The following is a 23,537-nucleotide window of genomic DNA, read 5'->3' as shown; positions in this document are numbered from 1 at the left end:
CATGACAGGAATAATTTACCTTTCACAGACAAGAGGCCTGGACTCATTCAGGACCGGACCCAGGGATGAGCACGGCTGCCGAGGCGGCGGCGCTATTGGAATAGCGGAATCCAGGGAACTTGTCTTCCGATGCTGCGTCTCCTGCGCCAGCCCAGAGACCTCGCAGTCAGTGGGACAGGATCCAGCTTTGCTGTGACCACCTGCTGAGGGAAGCTCTGGCCCAACTGCACCTTGCAGGGCTAACTCTGCAGCTGCTTGCTCGACCTCCAGAGTTGGTGATGCTGGAGGTGACATGCGGGGTTTGCGTTTGGTGGATGCTCCAGAAAGCAGCTTCAGCAACCCCTTTTTTTCTTTCTGTGAACAAAAAGAAGTGCTTCATTTTAGAACAAAGGCATTCCACAAAGAGTTGAACACTTCCTTCTTACAGATGTCACCTTGATCAGAGAGGACTCAAGTAAATTATGAGGAAATGCTTGACATTGTACAAATTATTACAAGAGTTAATTATGAAAATTATAAAAGAGAAAGATAATTATTAAAATTCTAAAGAGAAAAACAGTGACTCGTTTAGACCATGAATATGCTAAGCCCTTTTGCTCAGTTAAGGTAAGTTAAGGCTTACTTTAGAAAGCCAATGGCATTGGCCCAAAAGGTTGTCTAGAAAAAGGAGTGAGGAGTTAGATTCCCACAAAGGGAATCTAAGAAGTAAACATTTAGTTAACAGGGAAGTTTCTAGGAAGGAATAAAGAATTATTTCAAACCAACCAGGGAGAAAAAGTCTGCCCTGGAGGCTGCTGTTTAGATAAGTGTCTTTTATTTACCCTCCCTCAGTAAGAGAAGACCGTCATGATTTAGCAGAAATTTGCCACAAGGGGAATGTATTGTGTTTTGCTGTTCTGCTAGAGGGGAGAATTGTAAACATTCTTTTTGCTTGTCCAGACAGGAATCCCTGAAGACTAAGACTTACTCTAAAGAGAATTATTTAAGTAGCTTGTGTGTTTGTCTTTTTTTTTTTTAAAGGGGTGTGGCAGTGATCTTCTTACCAACCCTTTGACTAAGTGAATTTAGTGCTTATGAGAGGTGCCAGATTGTAAGCCCTGAAGACAAAAATAAGCTATTTAACCACAGAAAGAGAAAAGCTAAGCAATATGAGATTTTTATTATAGCTTGGGATGCAGTGGAATTGGTGAACTGTGAATGAAAAATAGTCTTTCTTCCAAGTCTCCAATAAATTAAAGCTATTTCAGGAAAGAACTGCTGTCTACAATATAGGAAAGAAATAGAAAAACTAAAAGAAATTAACACAGTCCGAATATGTTAGCAACTTCAACCTTAAACTCTAAATCTATTTTCTAGAAGTCCTGCCTAAAAGCACCTTGGTCTAGATTCAGTGGTTACAGCTAAAGTCATTTAAAAAAAAAAAACAAAAACAAAAACACCAAAGTTCTAGGTTCCTCCATTCAATAATAATCAGCAAAAATAATTAAGAAGTGGATGAGATTACAGTTACAAACCTATGATTAAAACCTTCAAAAATGTCATTAAGGAGTGCATGTGGGTGAAAAGTAGCAAGGTAATGTCTAAAACATTTGAGATTTAAAGGAAATTGTCAAAAACAGAAAAAAAAAGATTCCAAAGACACCACAACTGTAAAAGAAAACCACTCAGAAATTTGGAGAACTGTTTCTGCCAACAATGTAACATAATGACGTGGTTTGTTGGACAGTGAAAATGATTTCAGACAGAGAAAAGTACTTTAAATGGAAGGAAGAGAAATTGAATCACTAGAAACTCTACTGACCTCCCTTTACAAAAGATACTTATGTGATTGATACTGCAGCTTTCTTTTTTTTCTTTGTACAATAAGCACTCCTTGTAACCTTTTTCATAGTCTCTGTCTACTTAACAAGACAAATGTTATAATACTATATGTAAAGTTAATGTTTCATAATTGATTTTTTCCACTTATACAACCTAAAGGAATACTGTTTTTTTTACTAAATATGAATTTCATTTTGTTAGACCAAACTTCTTATGTTCCTATAAATTTTGGTTTTGTTGTTATTTTCTTTTTTTCTTACCTTTTTTTTTTTTTTTTTTTCCCTATTACCAGGGTAGTATACTAGTTTAGAGATTCTTACTGATAACAATTACTAACCATGTAACTTTCTAAAGCACCTGGCAATCTGGTCACAGTTCCAGAAAACAAAGTATTTAAAATTCCAAGAGTCAAATAGCTCGTCTGAACTTTACCAGTTCACCTTTTTTCACCACTAGAGGCATCAATCTGCTACCCTATTTTAACCCTTCTCCAAAGTCTGCTCTGTATTTTATCCCTCCTAAATTATTATGGAATGGCCATGAATGGGCTTGCTGTAGTCACAAAATGGCTGCCTGGGATTCAGGCTCAGCCTTGCAAACTTACAGTCCTCCAATTCAGCAAATGTAAGAAATAAATACAGATTTCTGAAAAGTTTGAATGATAAAAGTTGGAGAATGCAAGGAAGTGATTTGATTCTCTACCCACCTTGCTGTCCTTGTCTGCTTTACTGACAGCAGCACTTCCACCAGCTGCTAAAGCACTCTCTGGAGATGCAGGAGCTCCAGGGTGAGTGTTTACAGTTCTCCCACTAATATCTCCCTCCAAAGATGAAGCAGCAACGCTGGGAGAATTCAAAGAAGCTGCTGCACATGCCAGAGGGATGGTTGAGCGGTTCACATTCACAGCTGTGACGTAAGCAGCAGTATTTGGAAGCTGGGGCTGGAGCTGCTGGGAGGCAACGGAGTGGTGGGGAATGATCACAGCTGCAGGAATAAGGCATGTTGGACTCTGTGCTTGTATGGGTGTGACTGCTGCTGTAGGTCTTTCTTGATTGTGTGCAGCAACTAGAACAAAAGAATAATATGCAAGAGAGTTCATCTTTTCATAAGGCACACAGAAAGAGAGGTACTGTCACTGTGTTATAACTAATCAATTACAAGAAGCTTCCTTCCTACCTGTGCCAATTCCATTTGTATTACTATAATAACAACTTACACAGCATCCAATTTATCTCAGCATAATAAAGTGGCAGCATACTCCTGGTAACCTACTTGCACCAGTATGCAACAGAAGATTAACATCACCGCAACTATTGTGGAGATAGCCAAGCTGCTAAGTAAAATGCTTCACATAAGAACAGAAATGCAAACATTACATTTTAGTTCACAAGAGCTAGTTAAATCCTGCCTGGAACTTGTTTGTTCCTTTTAATATGCTGTGTAGTTGTCAGGGCATATAAAACAATGTAGGAAGAAACACTCCTTATAGAAGCTGCTAAAAATATAATTGGATTGTTTTCCCTAAACTACTCACAAAATCACAACAGATTTAGTGGGTCTTTCAAACAATAAGTACAGTGGCAATTACTGCTGTGAGTGGTTTCTCTGAAAACGTAAGCTATTGTCTCTTGGGATGTTTAAATATAGGAACGGATTTACTCATACCCTTGTGAAATAAAAGCAACATTTACACTGGAAGTTGGAAAACAGCATAGGGATAAATACACTAACCTGGGCTGCAGCCTAGCTGCAAAGCACAGACCTCTGCATGAACTAATTTATCCTTTCCAAGAAGCAACACTGCTGCCATAGTTATATGATCAACATTATATGCTTTAGATCGTTAAAACAGGCTGAGTATTTCTGTACAATCAGGTGGCATGGAGTGCAGACATTTCACCCAAACAACACGAGGCAAGACGCTGCATTCCATTGCTGCACGGCCTCTTTCCTTCAAACACACTGAAACGGAGTATCTAGAGAGGGGTCATCTCTCTGGCTTGGTGAGCGCACTTCTCAAATATATCAATTCACTTTGATTTTTCAAATACTAATTAGAGTTGCAGTCTTCTCGTAACTGATATGCTGGCATCAAGCCTCTAGCGCTCACTCACTCTGTTCTGCTGTCTACTAATCCCCTTGGTATATTGTACCAACAGTGTATTAGAGAAGCCTGACACAATTCACAAATGGGATATAACAATGCTACAGGAAGTATTATAGCCAATTATAATCTCTGAGATAAGAAACACAAGTTGTTTCCTAAAAAGAAAGCACCACAAATTGCTGTGTATATTCTGTGATATGTAAGATCTCCCACTGCAGCAGACCTTTTCTAAGCACCATGAACATTTCAAAAAGGAAGAGTGCAGGCTTGCCTAAAACCAACAGCAGCAAACTTTTTGGTATATTTAAAAAAAAAAAAAAAAAGCCAATTGTTAATGCTGCCTTTTGTTCCTGACATAAAGTCAGTTTTCTTACAAGTAGCTGCTACTATAATTGCAGGCAAACAGAGTACAAGTATGGAATAGATTTCTTGTTTTGTTTCCTGATCCCTGATGAAATCCATAGAAAAAGGCTTCAAGTTCCCCTGCTTTCATTAGTTCATCTTTTAATGAAATAGGCGGAATATACACTTCTTTTCCAGCTCCTTTCAATCAAAGAATGCATACCCCTCAGTGCAGATGATGACGAGCAACATCTCACTAAGATCATTTGAAGAAGGATCCCCAAAGTCATGAGCTGAACTGAAAGCGAAGAACAGCCGTGCAAAATGCAGCATTAGCCTGCGAAGCCTTGCTGAGAGAACAACACTCAGCAAGCAAAAGCTCAAGATGATCACATTTCAGATGCTGACTACACAGTTTTATGTAACATTTGCACATAAAGCATCCATTATTGCTTCGGTTCTAGTTAAACAGGCCATTACAAGAACAGATCTATATTTGTGACTGAGCTGTGACTGAACAGTTCACCTTTACACTGCAATCCAATGTTAAGTTCCCTGTGAAGAGAGCGCAGCCCCTTTGAATTTTCCATTTGGGACCTGAAAAGTTGGTGGAAAGCATGTTGTCATGTTTTCCAGCTGAATGGAACTGTAAGAGCTTATTCATCTTGACAGAAGTGCAGAGATGCAGGGACAGAAAAGCCTCTGGAGCCCACAGGAACCTTCTCCTTTGTGCTGTCACTTGCAAACTTTTAGACAGCTCAAAAGAAGGATTTAAAGTAGGAACCACCTGTGCCTGAGAGGCAAAAATGTACAGATGTTTTGCTTGGTTTCTCTTACCAGCTGCCAATAGCACCTGGTGTGTTTTTGTTGTTGTTGTTGTTTCTAATTTAAAGGTAAAGAACAAAGTGGTTACAAAGGACTATCGCATGTCTTCCAGCCTCAGATCAGCCTGGAGGAAGACGGGCCAATTAAAGAAACAAAGCATCTAAAGACACATGCACATATTCTACCTGCAAAATCAAACCTGGTGCTGACATCCAAGCATGCATAAGGTGTTTTAGGAGATGACCATGAAGGAAGAGTGGGCTAAATCACAGATATTGAGACCATAAAAAATAATCATCCTTAATTTGGTAACAGATTATACCATTGGAATCTCATTTCCTCTCCTGCTCTGCCAATTAGGATGTAGTGATTAAAAAAAGTTCCATTCATGATTCTTTCATCCAAGAGATCTTAGGGCCCAAATACACGGCTGAAAGATGGAACACTGGGATAATTTGCAGTGGAGGTTTACATTGCTGTAGTATTTTTTTTTTTAATTATTTTTATTATTATTATTTTTCCTCCTCTTGAGGGCCTAGGAGCAACTGGAACAGATAATATTCCAGACACATGGTATTTTTCTAGCCTGGCAAATCCACAGTGGAGTGCACAGATTTGGTAAGCAAAAACTCCTGAAAATACCACTATCAATCTTTTTGGATCTGGGGTTAAATAACAAGAAGGCATGTTTCACTATGATGTGGCCTGCCCCAGACAGTAAAGCCAGAGTTATACCTGTCAGAAATCACAGAATCATAGAATCATAGAATATCCTGAGTTGGAAGGGACCCTTAAGGATCATCAAGTCCAACTCTTGACACCGCACAGGTCTACCCAAAAGTTCAGACCATGTGACTAAGTGCACAGTCCAATCTCTTCTTAAATTCAGACAGGCTCGGTGCAGTGACCACTTCCCTGGGGAGCCTGTTCCAGTGTGCAACCACCCTCTCTGTGAAGAACCCCCTCCTGACGTCCAGCCTAAATTTCCCCTGCCTCAGCTTAACCCCGTTCCCGCGGGTCCTGTCACTAGTGTTAATGGAGAAAAGGTCTCCTGCCTCTCGACACCCCCTTACGAGGAAGCTGTAGACTGTAATGAGGTCTCCCCTCAGCCTCCTCTTCTCCAGGATATAATACTGTTTTATGACATAGATGGTACGTATCTTGAAGCTAGTCTAGTCTTAATGGTTTCAGAGTCAAAGCTGGAAAAAGTTCAAGTCAAGTATAGAGAACAAACTGGAAAGCATAAAAACTAGCCCTCAGCCCTGAAAGAGAAGAATGAATGAATGCTAAAAGTCTTCAAAGATGTTAGGTTGAGAATTTAACAACGAATGGTAAATTAGAGCAATCTGTAGTTGTTATGCAGTTAGCACAAAAACATAAGCTATGACTCAGATGTTCTTATCACTTTTATTACTACATGAATTGCGTATTAGTCGGGAAGCTCAAAGAATGTCCTCATCCTGGATACTGATGGAAAAACAAAAATTTCCACCTAAAATACCTATATATAAGTTTCCAACAGTAGGAATACGTATGTACACACAATTGCTTGGAGGAGAATAATAAAAGATTTATCAATTCAGAGAGATATACTGGCATTTCAGAAAGCATTCAGCTCTATAATATAAAAATACTTTAGAAAAACAGAAACATGTATTTACACATATTCTGACTCAAGCTACCTGCCCAGACAAACCCTATAGTTTACCACAAAGATACTACTGCAAATAGAAAGCTTTTTTTTTATTATAACTTTTTCTTTTACCTGTTCTAACTGCGTTGCGAGCCTGGTTGACTGTCATTTGTCCTGTCACGTGCATAAGGACCTTGGTTTGTGGACTAGTTTGGATATGTGCTGCAGAAACCACAGCTGTGGGTACTGTGCTGGAGTTCACTGCCACACCATTCCCCTGGAGCTTCTGAGAAGTTCCACTAGCAGTGGAAGGGCTGACCATAGTTACCACTCGTCCTGTTTGGCCAGCAGTAGACATGGGAACTTTTGTTTGTGATGCACTTGTCACTGTCCTGCCAAAATTGAAAACAAAACACTAAAACACAACTGAAAAACACGCTAGTTGCTGACACCTACAGCTTTTCTATTATTTAGTTTAAGGATTAGGACCTGAAACTAGACACCTAGGAACTATTTAGACACCTGTATGAAAACGTACCTTGTAACTGGAGCCACATAATTGCCAGGAAAAACACCAATCTTGCTTGTGTGCATGGAAGTTCCCTTGAACCAGCCATCTTGGCAGCGTTCAAATACCAAGAACATTTCTCCCTTCCGCAGTTCCAGTTCATCCTCCTTTCGAGGAGTGTAAGGGTATATAGCAATATATCTACAAGAAAGGAAAGTAGATGTAATTGTTAAATCTAAAACCATTACAAACATCATTTGTGTTTTCTAGCTGAGAGAATTCAGGGTCGGAGATGAGAAGTCATGGCAGAAAGGGTTGTATGGCAGTTGATCAATCACACTGTTTCAATATTAAACCAGTAAGTTATGGTAGTAACAAGGAGAACAATGACCATTAAAAGCATTGTAACATATAAATACTTCCAATAAGATTGTCCGTTTCCTTAATTCAGTTAGTGACCTCTAAATAGGTGATTAATGACTCCAGATCCCATCAAAACCCACTCCTCTCTCACCACGCTTCCTTCTAATCTCTTCCACTAGGTGACATGCCAACTTTTGGGAGGAGGAAATGGAAGGGAGGGGGAGGAAATTTTCAGTTAGTTGGGAATAAAAGATCAGCGTCAGAAATACTTATCAAATTGCAAAATTGGAATCCTCCCACGCAACTGCAGTGTAAAAAAAGATACTGGAACTGGAAGTCTATGGGTAAGTTAGCTAGCAGTTGTTCACCTTTTAAAGTTTCTTCACTCTTTTTTTTTTTTTCCTGCAAAGCAACATTAATGTATAATATAGCGCATCTGAAATCATACTGAAAACTGAGAAGCATTTTACTTTTTTTTTTTTTTTAAATATTAGTACCAAACTGTATCTGGATTTACAGAGAAAAAATAAAAAATAAACCTGCAACTTTTGTATTTGCATGCTGGAATATTCCTAAGGAAGTCTTCAAATAAGAATGCAGAGGGTCATATTAAAAAGTGATATATGGAGTTCTATTTTCTGCCACAATTTGAACATTAGAAAACCGTTAAAATTTTTTTATATAAACGTTTATATAATCATGGTCCCTGATCTATAGGAAATGACGTTCTAATAAATCACATTTCCTCAAAAAGAATGTATTTTTCATAAGATGTAGCCAATCAGGGTAGATGGGTAGAACGTCCCGTTTTGGAAAAGGGTCCACAGTTACTTGCAGTTCTAGTCTTTCCCACTCCCCTTGTTACTCCAGGAGCAGAAAGGAATGTTTATATAACATTCTCTGGTCAAAATCGTCTTTTACACACAGTAACGAAAGCATTAACTGCATGCTTATCTACTTTGTACTGTATTTGTATTTTTTGTTGTCTACCCAAGAATCTTTGCATTACCTGCAAAAATGCTTTAAAGGCAATATAGGTACATAGTAAAGCAAGTTCAAAATATGCTTTAAAGGCTAGATATAACATGTTGGCAACAAAAGGCTTCACTAGCACATAATCTACAAAGCCACATGCTGAACCTCTATGGGAAAGCAACTGATGGGCCTTAATTGGTGTTCATTAACTTCCCTTTTAGTTAAATCATTACAAATTTCATTAGTATCCTCTTATAGAGCAACCCTTTGAAGATGGAGGATTGGAATAAATGAGATGGGAACTTGATTAACTGCACTAAGCACAATGATCCATAAGAAGCAGCGTTAAAATGCTCAACATTGAAGAAACAGCCCAAACCCAGATGCACCTGCTGTACAAGATGGGCGCTCTTTTGGAGTGGGAGGAAACCTGGTGGGAAGATAAAAAAAAAAAAAGAAAGAGAGAACAAAAGCAGCCCTTGCATTATTCAAATGTGTCCAATTACGTGGTTCAACCACTCCTGATTTTTATTTTTTCTTTTCTTTCTTATTCTCCAAACTGCACACAAAGAAGCTTCCGAGAAGATGTTGTCAGAAGCACATGTTAATACACAAAATATTTTCAGCCAGAAGGATGATGCACATTTGCTTGTACAAGTGTGAAGACATAATGCTAACTAGCAGCTTTCTGCCTTCATTCCAAATTGACACCCACTAATTAACTGAACTGTAGAATCCTCAGTCAAATTTCAATCGCATCTCAGACAAGCAGACTGACAATGACATGCTAATATAACAGTCTAAATGAGATACAGCATTTCTATGTTTTGGCATAAGTTATTCCGTATGAGAATAGCCTTTTCATTCGACGCATAACAGAAAACATTGAATAAATTCACTCCTGTGTTTGCCACTTGCGAGTTACACAGTCCTCATCACTGACTCAACGATTCATTCATCTTCGACATGATAAACATTTTGTATTTTTGAAGTGACTGTTTCCTATACACATCAAGAGCTGATGATATCTACTTAAGGCATAAATAACCCTCAGTGCAAAAGCCATTTGAGGATATCACCTTTATGCATGCCTTGTTTTTGTTCTAAGTTGTTTCCTGGGAATTTTAGCAGAACATAGCCAGCTGGCACAAAGTATGTATAAATGAAGTTATTGAACTCGTTACATTGTTCTGATTGGCAAAAAGTTTCAATTTTACTTACACACTTGGACGAGTTTGTGGTCGTAAATGTGCCATTTGGTCAGCTGATCCTGATGTTGGCCTTTGTATTACACCTGCAGACTGAGGTCCAGAAGAAGCTGATGCAATGATTGCAGCAGACAAGAGAGGTGGTGGTGGAAGTGGGGGATTCATATTCTGATTTTTTGAGGGAAAAAAAATAGCAACAGATGATCAATATTGTTTGATGAGCTGAATCGGCTGAAAGAGAAGTACGATATGCTAAGAAAATAAACAAAAAAATCAGCTAGAGTTCAGTATTCCATTACTTACTGGTAAAATATAACCAGAGAGTTAGGTTTGTTTGTATTTCACTTTTTGCATTTTAAACTCTTGAAGTCTTGGCAGCTAATTAAGCAAATGACAAGCAATTTCTCAGCAGAGGAAAAACAGAAAGCATTGTTTCTAATTATAACATCTTTAGGATAGGACTCAAAAAAATGCAGAAGCCTTCCAGGAGGTAGATTTTAACATCCTACTGCTGACTGTACTTCAAAACATGATTGTTTTTGTAACCTGAAGCTGAAACAGAATATGCCATTCAGCAGTAGTGCACCCAAAACCACCCCCTTCTGGGGAAAATTTTCTTTTGATGTATGGGTAACAAAAAGCAAGCACAATGTGAGACCATAGCCACTGAGCTATTGTTACCACTTTCGCCTATTCTTCTAGTTTAAAGAGTTAGCTTTTGAAATTCAGTATTATCGAAATTGGTAATCTTTAACAAACACCCCAGTAAAAAGGCACAGTTCTTTACAGGCAGATCCTAAGGGGGGTCCTGCCTACAGGATTCTATGCCTTTTGAGGCTCAATGGAGCAATTGTTACCTTCTGTTCTATAAAGCCTTAGACAATTCTTTAGGACTTTGCGTACCAACACTCCTGGGAAAAGTGTCTCACAAAAGGAGAACTTTTCTTCCCCCCCTTTCCAAAAATAATTATTTGTGTTACAACAAACAGGAAAAAAAAAAGAGTAATAAAAAACTGAAACATTTTAAAATGTGAAACAGAATTCATTTCATACATGATCTTTGACTTAAAACAACCCTTTAATACTGAAGCAAAACTCTAAATAATGCCACTTTAGATCTAAAAAAACCCACATAAGAATATAAATTACCAAAATGTACTGAAGCATTGCCTGGCTCATCCAGTACAGCAGCATATAAATGCACAGCGCTACATTATTGCTTTGGAAAAATATAATTGTAAGTAATTTTAATTTCCCTCAAACAGCCTACTTCTAAAGTTTGTTGTTTTTCTAAACAAAAATCTCTTGGCAAAGGAGTTCTGCACTGTGGGATTATTACCTCACTGCATTTTGAGAGCATTAATAAAAAGATGATTCTCTGAACTAGTCTTACTTGTCAAGACACAGTAAAGTACTAAATTATTAAAAGGAACAAAATCTAGAGAAAACTGATTATCTCTTACAGCAAACATAATTTCAAACTTCTTATGCTTAATTAGATCTGAACAGCAATATAAATTGCATAGTTATTTTTTATTATTTTTTTCTAATCATGCTTTTTTTAAAAAAAATCAAACAGATCAACTGTATTCAATACAAAGCAGACATGACCTGCTTGTGAAGCATAACTGTGAGCTTTCATACTAACTTAGTTATTTACATTATATATGTAAATAATATGTATATGCATTTGCTTTATATTCTAGATCCCCATCCATTCAACAATATTTTAAAAATATCTTAAACATTCGTACTGAAATACTAACATTGCTCTTTCAACTGCTTTCCAGCCAAGTTAATTCCCTCTCCCATTCAGCTTCAACAAATGCCTTGGATGAATCCAGGCTGAAAAATGTGAACACCTTTTAGACAACTGGTCTATAGAATACAGATTCAAACCGGTTTTTTTAGGAATCTAGATTTCCTTATACATAGGGAACCTGTAAATTCACATTAGAGATGGTTAGCTGGAAATCTTTAAATACTTATTCATGCCCAGTATCAAGGTGTCAATATTTCACACTTCCTGTATCTCTAAACATATATATACTGCACATTGTATTTTATTCATCTGACCACATGACATACACAGATTTTTGAGCTGCAATAAAGGCATCTTCCCAGCTCTTTTTTATTTTGCTCCATTAAGGTTCTGCTCCCCTTCCCGTGTCTATTACTATGGTAATGAAACCTGCAGTGAGCCGCAGCCCAGTTAAACGCCAGAAGACTTGGCAAGTACTTAGAAATCCAAACAAACTACCTGATAGGCTTTAGAAGACAACTGCTCCTCAGTTTGCACTGCTGCAACTTAATAAAATAGCCCCAAATGCTCTAGCTAAATTTTCAGAAAGTTTTCTGTCATGTATCCATTGTTGTAGCTATTGAGAAACACATCTACCTCTACAGCGCAAGCTCGCTTTGATGGTTTCCATATTCAACACTTGGTGAAAAAATATATGCAAACCCCTCCTGTGATTTAACAAAATATACTTATCAAAATAAAGTATTTTTATTTCAAGCAGTTGAGTGGGAAAAAAATGAAACTTTCTGCAACTACCCTTCAGACAGCAGATGTATTTTCAGCACAAACCAGCATCTTAAACATATCTCTGAAAAGCGATGACGTTTTTTTAATTGAAAGATGAAACGTTATACTTAATTTGATACTTAATTTATGTAAAAATTTAAAATAGTACTTATAACTGTGCTCTAGAAACTCATATGTACCACTAAGCTGAAATATAATTAGCCTTCATTCCTGTATCAGTCAACTGAAGACCAATAATCAGCTCATGCAAAGAACAACAAAAGGCACAGCAGTAGGAAAAAACATTAATTAACTGTCAGTCCCACAAGGTCTAGGAAAAAATATACAACTTGCAAAATCCCCTCAGGGCTAACAAATTAAGGCTCATATTTAACAAAATTCCTAAACTATAAATATATGTTATCAAGAGCAGGCCTCTCATACAAAACCTCATCATTTCTTTCAGCTGCTTCCTCTTACCTACAAAAGTTAATTTGAATTATTGTTGGTTAAAACTCAGACAGTTCTTATTTAAACCTCCTCCTGACTTACACTATTGAATCAGCTGGAACAACATGAAAGAGAGTTAAAAGTCATCAGTATACTATAACCCTCACAGCTTGTGCCTCATTACTAATAAATCAGACTACCTCATGTACTTTAATACAGAAGGGTAATTTTTTTGTGTGTAGGCAAGAGAACAAACAGGACTAGAACAATCAGGGATTTTTTTTAATTTTTGGAACTTTCAACATGTAAGCTAATGTAAACCATCCAAATATAGACCACTTGTTTTTGCTAGTTAAGTGCACATATCATGACACCATTTCAAAGTCAACATATTCAATCTAAAGAAGTAGAAATATGGATATCTGGGTCAACTACAGTCCCAAACCTTCTTTAGAGGATGTAAAAAGCAGAAAGAAAGGATGGTAAGCTATCTGTTGGTGATGCATGCTGTTTCTCTTCTGCTGGTTTTGAATGCAACTCTAACTTTGCTGTAGTGTATTTCAGCTCTGTTTCTCCCATACCACGGCTCAAATCACATACTTCCTTTAACATTTTTTTTCAGCAAAATCTATAGCAACTAGATCTCCTCCATTAGATAACTGCCTTATGAATTACATCCAAGAATTTCCTCCAATGTAAACGAGACTTAATTGTACATGCATATTTTCGCCCAACAACTATTGAACTTGACATCTGCTATTTATATTTTATAAAGAATGTCAAATATACCAAGCACCTACAAGGTTCAAAAATGCCAGTAGCCAAGAAGAGAAGACCAATTAATGCCCCCGTTAAGGGCAAAGCTATGGTTTGAAGTCCCAGAGAACACTAAATGATAGTATCACAATCAAAAGCTTCAGCTGTGAGAAGTTTGTCTCAGTTCATAGCTTCTTCGATTTCAAAGAATCAAACCTCAAAACACAAAAGAAGAATTCATGCTGCTGGCTACAGAACTTGTTTAAAGAACTGCTGCTGTAAAATAAAACTTCTAAAGAAATTATCACAGGTTTTCTCAATGCAAATAAAAATTTGTTTATGTGACACAAGCAGCAGATGGTGTATATGGCCATTTGACAAAAAACATCATCATTCCTAATTCTTATTGATTCTTCTCCCCTAATCTGAATTTGGCATGAAGTAAAAGGTAGTATTGAATGGCTTGCTCTCAAAGAACAGTTACTTTAAATAGTGTTATAAATGCCAGAACGATCGACAGGAAGAAGATCCAATTAAATCATATTCATGCTAAAGAGAAACTCTCCCCATTCCATCCCAACTCTCCTGTCATTTGCATAGTACTCAGAAATGTAGAGAAAAGCTAAAGGGATAAGCTTTGAGAAATGCGAGAGCTTTTACTTAAAAAAGCAAAAAACACAAAAGCAAAAGGGCTCAAGCTAACCACTGGTATATTGTATAATACAGCACAATTGTTCTGTGGCTTAACATTAAGGCTGAGAATGTCAGGAAGGGTATTTCTGGAGGGGAAAAAAATCTAGAGAGAAAGAACATCACCTTCACTGTTGGTTTATCAAAGCTGTTTTGCAGATTTCTAAAATTAAAATGAGTTTATGAAGCAAGTGAAAAGGGGGAATTTAAAGACACACTTCACAGTCTATGAGTACAAATTGCATCATCTAATATCATCTATAGTAAAAGAACATAGGAACCACCTAACTGTAGTCTGGGCTGCCAGCACCAGCTTGTATTTTAGTCATGCTGCAAACAAGTCAAAAAGAAACAGAACATTATATACAGAAGGTTATTGACTTTTAAAGAGGGTGGCAGAGAATAATTCAGCTTCTCAATGGGAATTATATGCCTAATTGGAAACATAACCAAGAACCTGGTTATCACAAAAAGAAAGTATCACTCCAGGATATAGGACAATCCTGTGGCAAAGTTTCAATCCATGTTGCATTTAGCACTGTAATTTCATCCCTATGGGTACTGATGGTGAGATTGCTTTTGAACAAGCTTATGCAACTAAAGCACCCGAGGTGCTTTAACGACTTTGCACCACCAACAAAATAAAGTATTCTTCTATGCTGGCATCAAAGAAAGAACTACTGATTCTTAATAACAAGCAAAACTGTTTGTTACTAAAAGGAATAATAATAATAATAAAAAAAAACTTCTGATAGAACTCTTGAAATTATGCTTTGAATGCTGCCTAACTCATCCTCTCCAAAACTGAGTATCTTGGCCACAAATCAAATCAATACTTGATGTTTGCAGCAAATACATTAACTAGACTTGTATTTTGCCTAACAGCACAGATGATATCAACAGTTATTTTGTTTGCTCAGTGCTTGAAGGTATTTTCTGAATGACAGGATGAAAGAAGTCTAAAAGATTACATGAGCCAGTACGTAAGCAGCTAATTGTTTCCAGTATTAGATGTATACGTCAGATACAAGAAAAGGATTTGGGGGTCCTGGTGGACCCAAGTTGAAGATGAGTCAGAAGCGTAACCTTGCAGCAAAGAAGGCTAATGGTACCTTGGGCTGCATGAGAAGCGCTGCCTGCATGTTACAGGAGGTGATCCTGCCCCTCTGCTCAATACAGGCCACACACGGACATACTGGACAGAGTCCAGCAAAGGACCACAAAGATAATTAAGGGACTGGTGCATCTCTCTTATGACAAAAGGCTGAGGCAGCTGGGACCGTTCAACCTAAAGAGAAGGCTCAGGAGGGACCTTATCAGTGTATATAAGGGAGCATGCAACAAAGATGAAGCCAGGCAGTGCCCAGTGACAGGATCAGAAGCAATGGGGACAAACTAAAACATAGAAGGCTCCATCTGAACTTCAGGAAATTTTCTTTCTCTGTGAAGGTGACTGAGCACTGGAACAGGTTGCCCAGCAAGGTTGAGGAGTCCTTGGAGATCTTCAAAATCTATCTGGATATGGTCCTGGGCAACCTGCTTGAGCAGGGAGTTTGGACCAGATGACCTCCAGAGGTCCCTTCCAAGCTCAATCATTCTGTGACATTAAAATACAAGTCTAAGCAGATTATTAATTGGATCAAGAATAACTTTAACAGGAAGATTGCACAGACGATCCACAGACTGAAGGAGTGATAAACAATAAAAGGACAAAGAATTGCTACAGCACAACCTGGATTACTCAGTAAAACAGAGCACAAACATACTGCCTGTGTACTTGTCAATAGGCTCGTCCATCTGAACATACGTGGTGAAATATATTTACTTGGATGAGAGCAATCACTGTACCACTGATGACAACAAAAAATTGTGGGATCATCATGGATATGTAGCTGAACAAAAACTTGGTGCCACACTCAGTCCATGCATGGATATTCTCAAGATAGGAACCGTCACACTACTGGACTAAAAGTGAAAAGGTCACACTATCAATATTCTCACCACTTAAAATGATCGTGTAGTACTGTGCCTCGTTCTGGAATGCACTTACCATGCCAGAAGAAAGTACTGGAAATAATTCAGAAACTAACAGCATCGTAAGTTGAAGGACTGAGAAATGTAACTTAAGAGTTCCAAAGGAAGTGGTCAAAATGAAACCTCTCAGCTGTGACCAAGCCGCACCTAAGCCTTTAATTAAACAACAAAAAATTGATAGCAGAAGGCAGACAATTCTGCCTTTGATTTTACAGACAATTATGTAAAATTATTCAAGTGCTCAAAGTTGAAAACCAGCCTAGAGAAATTTAGTAGCAAGGCTAAGCATCACGTTTTACTTGCTTTAAAGGCTGCAAGGATAATTAGACACCTAAACAAATCAAGCCTCAAGCTTTTTTTTTTTTTTCTTGATTTTTATTTAAAGGAGACTAACTGGAAAATTATTATTTAACCGTGGCACCCCTTAAAGGTTAAGGACACAATTTTTGGACTTGAAATAAGTATCAAATTCAGAGAATTCATATTATCAAACTAAGAATTCATGAAGTTCCCTTTAAAATCTGTGAAAACTGGTGTCTACGCTCTTGACTGCAGTTAAGGTCAGTCTTTGAAAAGTGCAGTATGATATAGGACATTCCAGAGCCTGTCCACCAAAAACACAGCAAAACAAACATCATTGTTTTTGGAATTAAATCCTGCACTTTTTGATGACAATTTCTTTGTCCAAGGAAAGTAGCAGAGCAGTGTATTCCTTCCTGTAAAAGATGACCATTTGCAAGTTGTTCAGATTGATTTCAAAGAACCCAACCTAGACATGTCTGATACATCCACTATCTAACAAGGGTACACACAACTAAAATAAGCTTGTTTAAAGAAAGCACAGTTTTGAAATTTCAGAGAATCTTGCTAGTAATGAGTTAAGGAAGACAAAAATACCTGGTAACCAAGGTCTAAGTTCTTGTACTTTTTTTGGTTGTGGGTTGTTTTTTTTGTTTGTTTGTTTTTGTTTTTCAAGGTCTTGCTTGTTTCTCCTAACCTTCCCCCAAGATAATCTCTTTCCTTCTCATGCTGAAAAGAACTACTGTTCTTGAAGGATGTGTATTTCTTGTGCTTACTGCACAGAGGAAAGATGGAGAAATGGATATGGATCACAGGATTCAAGCATTATTTTATCAATAATGTTTTTTCTCTAATTGTTTATACTATTGTCTATCACACAGATGATCACCATAAACTCGTTATTTCAAATCAGTGAAAGAATCCAGTGAAATCTCTGGAATGAAAGTGACAGTACAGACCAAAGATAAAAGGATGAGTTTTCTTAAATAGTACTTACACCAAGAGCAGCTTGGTAGGTAACTTCCGATGGGAAGGTAAATGAAGGCCCTGTTGTGACTGGGCTGCTAGGCGGTGGAGTCACAATTAGCCCTGTAGTACCAATATGAACCTGTCAAAACAAGAAAACAACACAACAGCAGGGTCAGTTCTGATTAGTTTGACACAGCTGTAAAGCTTCATGGTCAAAATCACTGGCATTCTACTGTCCTTAACTTTAGAAATAATTTATGGTTAGATACTCGTGCAAACAACACTGGATCATAGTGCTCACCATATTTCAGCAAATTATTTTCTGATGTTTCAGAAACTTTGGAGATATATTGAACTACCAATGTGAAACACTTATAATCATTTTCTTTTTTCCATAAATGTCAGTTGGATCCCAAAGACATGCAAATAAAACATATTTACTAGTTCATGTATAATAATTCCACACTTCTGTCTCTATTACCATTTCTACTCCCCAAATTTAATCTTTATGTGAAACAGACAATTGTTCACTAACTCCTGAACTTTGTAATTAACAGCCTTGAAAAAACATGAGACTAACAAATAAATGAAGCCAGATAAATACTTCTACTTATCACAATCATATTAAGGTGGCACATTTCTGGAATGTATGTAATTTTCATGTTAAATTTGACTTTTATTTGCATATGCTTTATTAGTATACAGTACAATATTCAATTTACAAGAAAATGAATCAAGTCACTCTAGATTCTAAGATTTTACAATTTCTGATGTTTTGGACATTGAAAACTGTGAAAATAAGTTTACAAGATAATCATATCTGCATTTCTAAGGAGTTTTTTTTCTCCCTTAAAACACTCTCCATGTTGGAAGATGAGCTTTGTGAAAGTGTATGCTAGTATTACTTACATGTAACAAATAATTTGGGGTAAACAGGACAAGATCATAAGCCTTTATAGTTATTAAAAAATACACAGACGATTTATACTTAATTTAATGTAAATTACCTGAGAAGGGGCACTACAAGAAAGTCCCGTCAGCTCACTTATGCGGGCTGCTGCGGTTGGGTTGCTGGAGCTGATGAGGACAGGAGGACTGATTTCCATTGAGTGGCGATTCTGAGAGGACTGTGAAGACTTGTTGGACATCGTGAGGGAGGTAAAAGAGTGCCGTTTTTTGGTGTTTTTCTTTGTATCGGTGTGCTTTTGGACTGAATTGTTGTGGGCTGCCCCAGAGGTACCTTCTCCGGAGTCTACAGCAGAACCTGAGGGCTTATCCAATTCTATCAGCTGCTTGGCTGCTGTGTTAAACTACAAGAAAATATTCACACATTAATAATTAGTTTGATTTTGAGAAAATCACCCGAAGATAGCCAAAATATATTTTCCTTTTATATTTTTCATTATAGCTGAATCTAAACTATGCAATTTAAAAATGTGCCATACTGACCTACCCTAAAAATTAGTCATTACAGAGTTAAGTTTTTAACTATCAACTCAACATGCTTTGAGTCAGTTTGTGGGAGAATAGACCAACCCCCACCTCACTACAGCCTCCTTTAATGTACCTATAGAGAGCAATAAGGTCGCCCCTGAGCCTCCTCTTCTCCAGGCTGAACAAGCCCAGCTCCCTCAGCTGCTCCTCACAGGACTTGTTCTCCAGGCCCCTCACCAGCTTTGTTGCCCTTCTCTGGACTCGCTCGAGCACCTCCATGTCCTTCTTGTAGCGAGGGGCCCGAAACTGAACACAGTACTCGAGGTGCGGCCTCACCAGAGCTGAGTACAGGGGGACAATCACTTCCCTAGGCCTGCTGGCCACACTGCTTCTTATGCAAGCCAGGATGCCGTTGGCCTTCTTGGCCACCTGAGCACACTGCTGGCTCATATTCAGCCGACTATCCACCATCACTCCCAGGTCTTCCTCCGCCTGGCAGCTTTCCAACCACTCATCTCCCAGCCTGTAGCTCTGCTTGGGGTTATTGCGCCCCAGGTGCAGGACCCTGCACTTGGCCTTATTGAACTTCATGCAGTTGGCCTCAGCCCATCGGTGCAGCCTATCCAGATCCTCCTGCAGAGCCTTCCTACCCTCGAGCAGATCGACACACGCACCTAACTTGGTGTCATCTGCGAACTTACTGAGGGTGCACTCAATCCCCTCATTCAGATCATTGATAAAGATATTAAAGAGGACTGACCCCAGTACCAAGCCCTGGGGAACACCACTAGTGACCGGCCTCCATCTGGATTTGACTCCATTCACCACGACTCTTTGGGCCCAGCTATCCAGCCAGCTTTTAACCCAATGAAGTGTACGCCAGTCCAAACCAGGAGCAGACAGTTTCTTGAAGAGAATGCAGTGGAAAACAGTGTCAAAAGCCTTGCTGAAGTCAAGGTAGACCACATCCACAGCCTTTCCCTCATCCACCAAGCACGTCACTTTGTCATAGAAGGAGATCAGGTTCGTCAAGCAGGACCTGCCTTTCCTAAACCCATGCTGACTGGGCCTGATCACCTGGTTGCCCTGCAAGTGCCGCGTGATGACACTCAAGATAATCTGCTCCATGAGTTTCCCTGGCACTGAGGTCAAACTGACAGGCCTGTAGTTTCCCGGGTCTTGCCTCCGGCCCTTCTTGTAGATGGGTGTCGCATTTGCTAGCTGCCAGTCGACTGGGACCTCCCCCGATAGCCAGGACTGCTGATAAATGATGTTAAGCGGCTTGGCCAGCTCCTCTGCCAGTTCTCTCAGTATCCTCGGGTGGATCCCTTCTGGCCCCATCGACGTGCATACATCCAAGCGCAGTAGCAGGTCGCCAACACTTTCCTCATGGATAGTGAGGGCCACATTCTGTTCCCCATCCCCTTCCACCATTTCAGGGTACTGGGTATCCAGAGAGCAACTGGTTTTGCCGCTAAAGACTGAGGCAAAGAAGGCATTAAGCACCTCTGCCTTTTCCTCATCTTTCGTAACTAACTTCCCTCCTGCATCCAGTAAAGGCTGGAGATTCTCCTTAGTCCTCCGTTTTGCATTGATGTATTTGTAAAAACATTTTTTGTTGTCTTTGACAGCAGTCGCCAGATTGAGCTCCAGATGAGCTTTGGCCTTTCTAATTTTGTCCCTGCACTGCCTCGCAACATCCTTATAGTCCTCCCGAGTGGCTCACCCTCTTTTCCAAAGATTGTAAACCCTCTTTTTCCTCCTAAGCTCAAGCCACAATTCTCTGTTCAGCCAGGCCACTCTTCTTACCTGCTGGCTCATCTTTGGGCACATGGGGACAGACCGCTCCTGCGCCATTAAGATTTCCTTCTTGAAGATTGCCCAGCCTTCCTGGACTCCTCTGCCCTTCAGAACCGCCTCCCAGGGGACTCTACCAACCAGTGTCCTGAACAGTTCAAAGTCAGTCCTATGGAAGTCCAATACAGTGGTTTTACTGGTCCCCTTCCTGGCTTCTCTGAGAATGGAGAACTCTACCATTTCATGGTCACTCTGCCCAAGACAGTTTCCAACCACCGCATCTCCCACCAGTCCTTCTCTGCTTGTGAAGAGAAGGTCTAGCGGGGCACCTCCTCTGGTAGGCTCACTAACCAGCTGCGTCAGGAAGCTATCTTCCACGCTCTCCAGAAACCTCCTAGACTGCTTTCTCTGGGCTGTGTTGTGCTTCCAGGATATATCTGGGAAGTTGAAGTCCCCCACTAGAACAAGCGCTGATGATTTCGCAACTTTTGTCAGCTGCCTGTAGAACTCCTCATCAGTCTCCTCATCCTGGTTTGGCGGTCTATTACAGACCCCCACCAGGATGCTTCCCTTGTTGGCCTTCCCGCCGATCCTAACCCATAGGGACTCAACCTTATCATTCCCAGCCTCAAGTTCCGCGACATCAAAACTCTCTCTGATATAGAGAGCCACACCACCACCCCTTCCATGCTGCCTGTCCCTTCTGAAGAGCCTATAGCCAGACATTGCAGCACTCCAGTCATGAGAGTGGTCCCACCATGTTTCCGTGATGGCAACCAAGTCGTAGCTTGCCTGCCGCACGATGGCTTCCAGCTCCTCCTGTTTGTTACCCATGCTGCGTGCATTAGTGTAGATGCACTTCAGTTGGGCCATTGCCTTCTCTCCCAGCCTTGCCATTGTTACCCCTGGCACAGCCCCAACAATCCTAGCCTCAGTCCCATCCCCCTTCCTACCTAGTTTAAAGCCCTCTCAATGAGCCCTGCCAGCTCCTGGCCCAGGATCCTTTTTCCCCTAAAAGATAGGGACCCGTCTGCGGCCATCAGGCCAGGTGCTGAGTAAAGTGCCCCATGATCAAAAAACCCAAGATTTCTGCGTTGGCACCAGCCCCGGAGCCACGTGTTAATCAGGTGGGCTTTCCGTGTCCTCTCTGTACCCCTCCCTGCCACCGTAGGGATGGATGAAAACACCACCTGCACTCCCGCTCCATCCACTAACTGACTCAGTCCCCTAAAGTCTCTTTTGATAGCCTTGAGGCTTCTCTCTTCGATTTTGTCACTGCCCGCCTGGACTATCAAAAGAGGGTAATAGTCAGAGGGGTGAACCAGGCTGGGAAGCTTTCTGGCAATGTCCCTGACCCTGGCTGGACTATCAAAAGAGGGTAATAGTCAGAGGGGTGAACCAGGCTGGGAAGCTTTCTGGCAATGTCCCTGACCCTGGCCCCAGGGAGGCAGCAGACTTCCCTATGGGTAGGGCCAGGCCGACAAATAGGTCCCTCTGTTCCCCTGAGAAGGGAGTCGCCCACAACAATCACCCTTCTTTCTGTCCTGGTGGAGGCAGTCCTGAGGCGTGGAGTTGACTTCCTCGCCCTAGGCATCCTCCTGGGAAGACTTTCTACCTCTTCCTCAGCTACTGGTCTTCTCAAGCTCCAGGGCCTCAAACTTGTTGCGTAAGGGCACCTGGGAAGGTGGGGCTGGTGGGGGAGGATATTGCCTGTGATGTCGAGCAGGGACCTGTTTCCATTCCTCCTCAACTCCTAGGCCCCCTGCCTCTGCCCGACAGCAACAGGGCTGGGGGTCCACCCCCATTTGGGGTGTCTCACCCCGGGGCCTGTCCTTCAGGCTGCGCAGGGAGTTGCTCCACAGGTCTATCTCACGTTCACACTCTCTGATATCCCTCAACCTCTCAACCTCCTCCTTGAGTTCTGCCACGAGTTGGACCAGGTAATCCACCTGCTCACACCTCACGCACACAGTCTCTTTGCCCCCCACAGGTGGTAGCAACAGGCTCAGGCACTCTCTGCACCCGGAGACCTGAACTGCCGCAGTCTTGAGCGGGCAGTTGGTCTGGTGTGTACAGACTTCCTGGAGAGCACACTGTGCCTGGTGTACACCATTGCAGCTGAGCTAGCGGTAGACCGCCGTTAAGGAGGTGTTCGTATGGGCGGGGGGGGAGCGCTCTGCCGTCCCCACTCACCCTGCCTGCGTGAACTGCCACGCCACGCCCTTCTGCCACACCACGCCCTAACTGCCGCACCACACCCTAACTGCCTGTCCTGGTCACCACGCTCCTGGTCACCACGCTCCCTAGAGGCAGCTTATGAACGGCCGGGGAGGGGGCGCTGCTGGCTCCGCCTACGCCTCGTTCTCGCCTCGTTCACCTCCCTCGCGAGGGCTGCCCGGTCCTGGTGGCTCCCTGGAGTGGGCTCGGTGCTGGAAAAAGTAGCCCTGCCTGTTCGATCCCCTGCTCCACTGCAGAACACATCTGCCCCAGAGCCGATCGCCTCAGATGTAACACCAGCACCAGTTTTCTGTACATATTAATGTGTACCAATAAATATAACCGTTACTTGATAATTGCACCAATAATGAAGGGAAAAAAACTTTTTTCAAGAATATTACAAAGAAAGAACGAAATTAGCAACTGCGGAAACAGTATTTCCATTCTTCAGCATGTTATTTCTTCTATTTATGTTAACTGCTTTTCCACGAGTCTTAAGACCTACTATGCTCATAAGGAGTTTCAAAGAAGTATTTTAACCCAACAAAACTTTACTACACAAGTTACACATTATTAATTGC

The 23,537-nt window shown here is 40.5% G+C and overlaps 1 protein-coding gene across 1 annotated transcript in view; it reads right to left on the bottom strand.

Moving 5' to 3' along the window:
* Positions 1 to 23,537, bottom strand: part of SH3RF1 (SH3 domain containing ring finger 1) — a gene marked incomplete at both ends in the record, with an annotated part of 83,466 nt that overhangs the window by 5,945 nt on the left and 53,984 nt on the right. Inside the window, 7 exons of the mRNA XM_084285963.1 lie at positions 20 to 354; positions 2,528 to 2,886; positions 6,861 to 7,120; positions 7,267 to 7,437; positions 9,796 to 9,950; positions 17,537 to 17,647; positions 18,516 to 18,818. Coding sequence (XP_084142089.1) covers positions 20 to 354; positions 2,528 to 2,886; positions 6,861 to 7,120; positions 7,267 to 7,437; positions 9,796 to 9,950; positions 17,537 to 17,647; positions 18,516 to 18,818 — 1,694 coding nt within the window. The remainder of the gene's footprint in view (positions 1 to 19; positions 355 to 2,527; positions 2,887 to 6,860; positions 7,121 to 7,266; positions 7,438 to 9,795; positions 9,951 to 17,536; positions 17,648 to 18,515; positions 18,819 to 23,537) is intronic.

Source organism: Netta rufina (genome assembly GCF_964035555.1).
Source record: "Netta rufina genome assembly, chromosome: 4".
Classification (NCBI taxonomy): domain Eukaryota; kingdom Metazoa; phylum Chordata; class Aves; order Anseriformes; family Anatidae; genus Netta; species Netta rufina.
The sequence above is the reverse complement of the archived record's forward strand: the minus strand, read 5'-3'. Positions and strand labels throughout refer to the sequence as shown.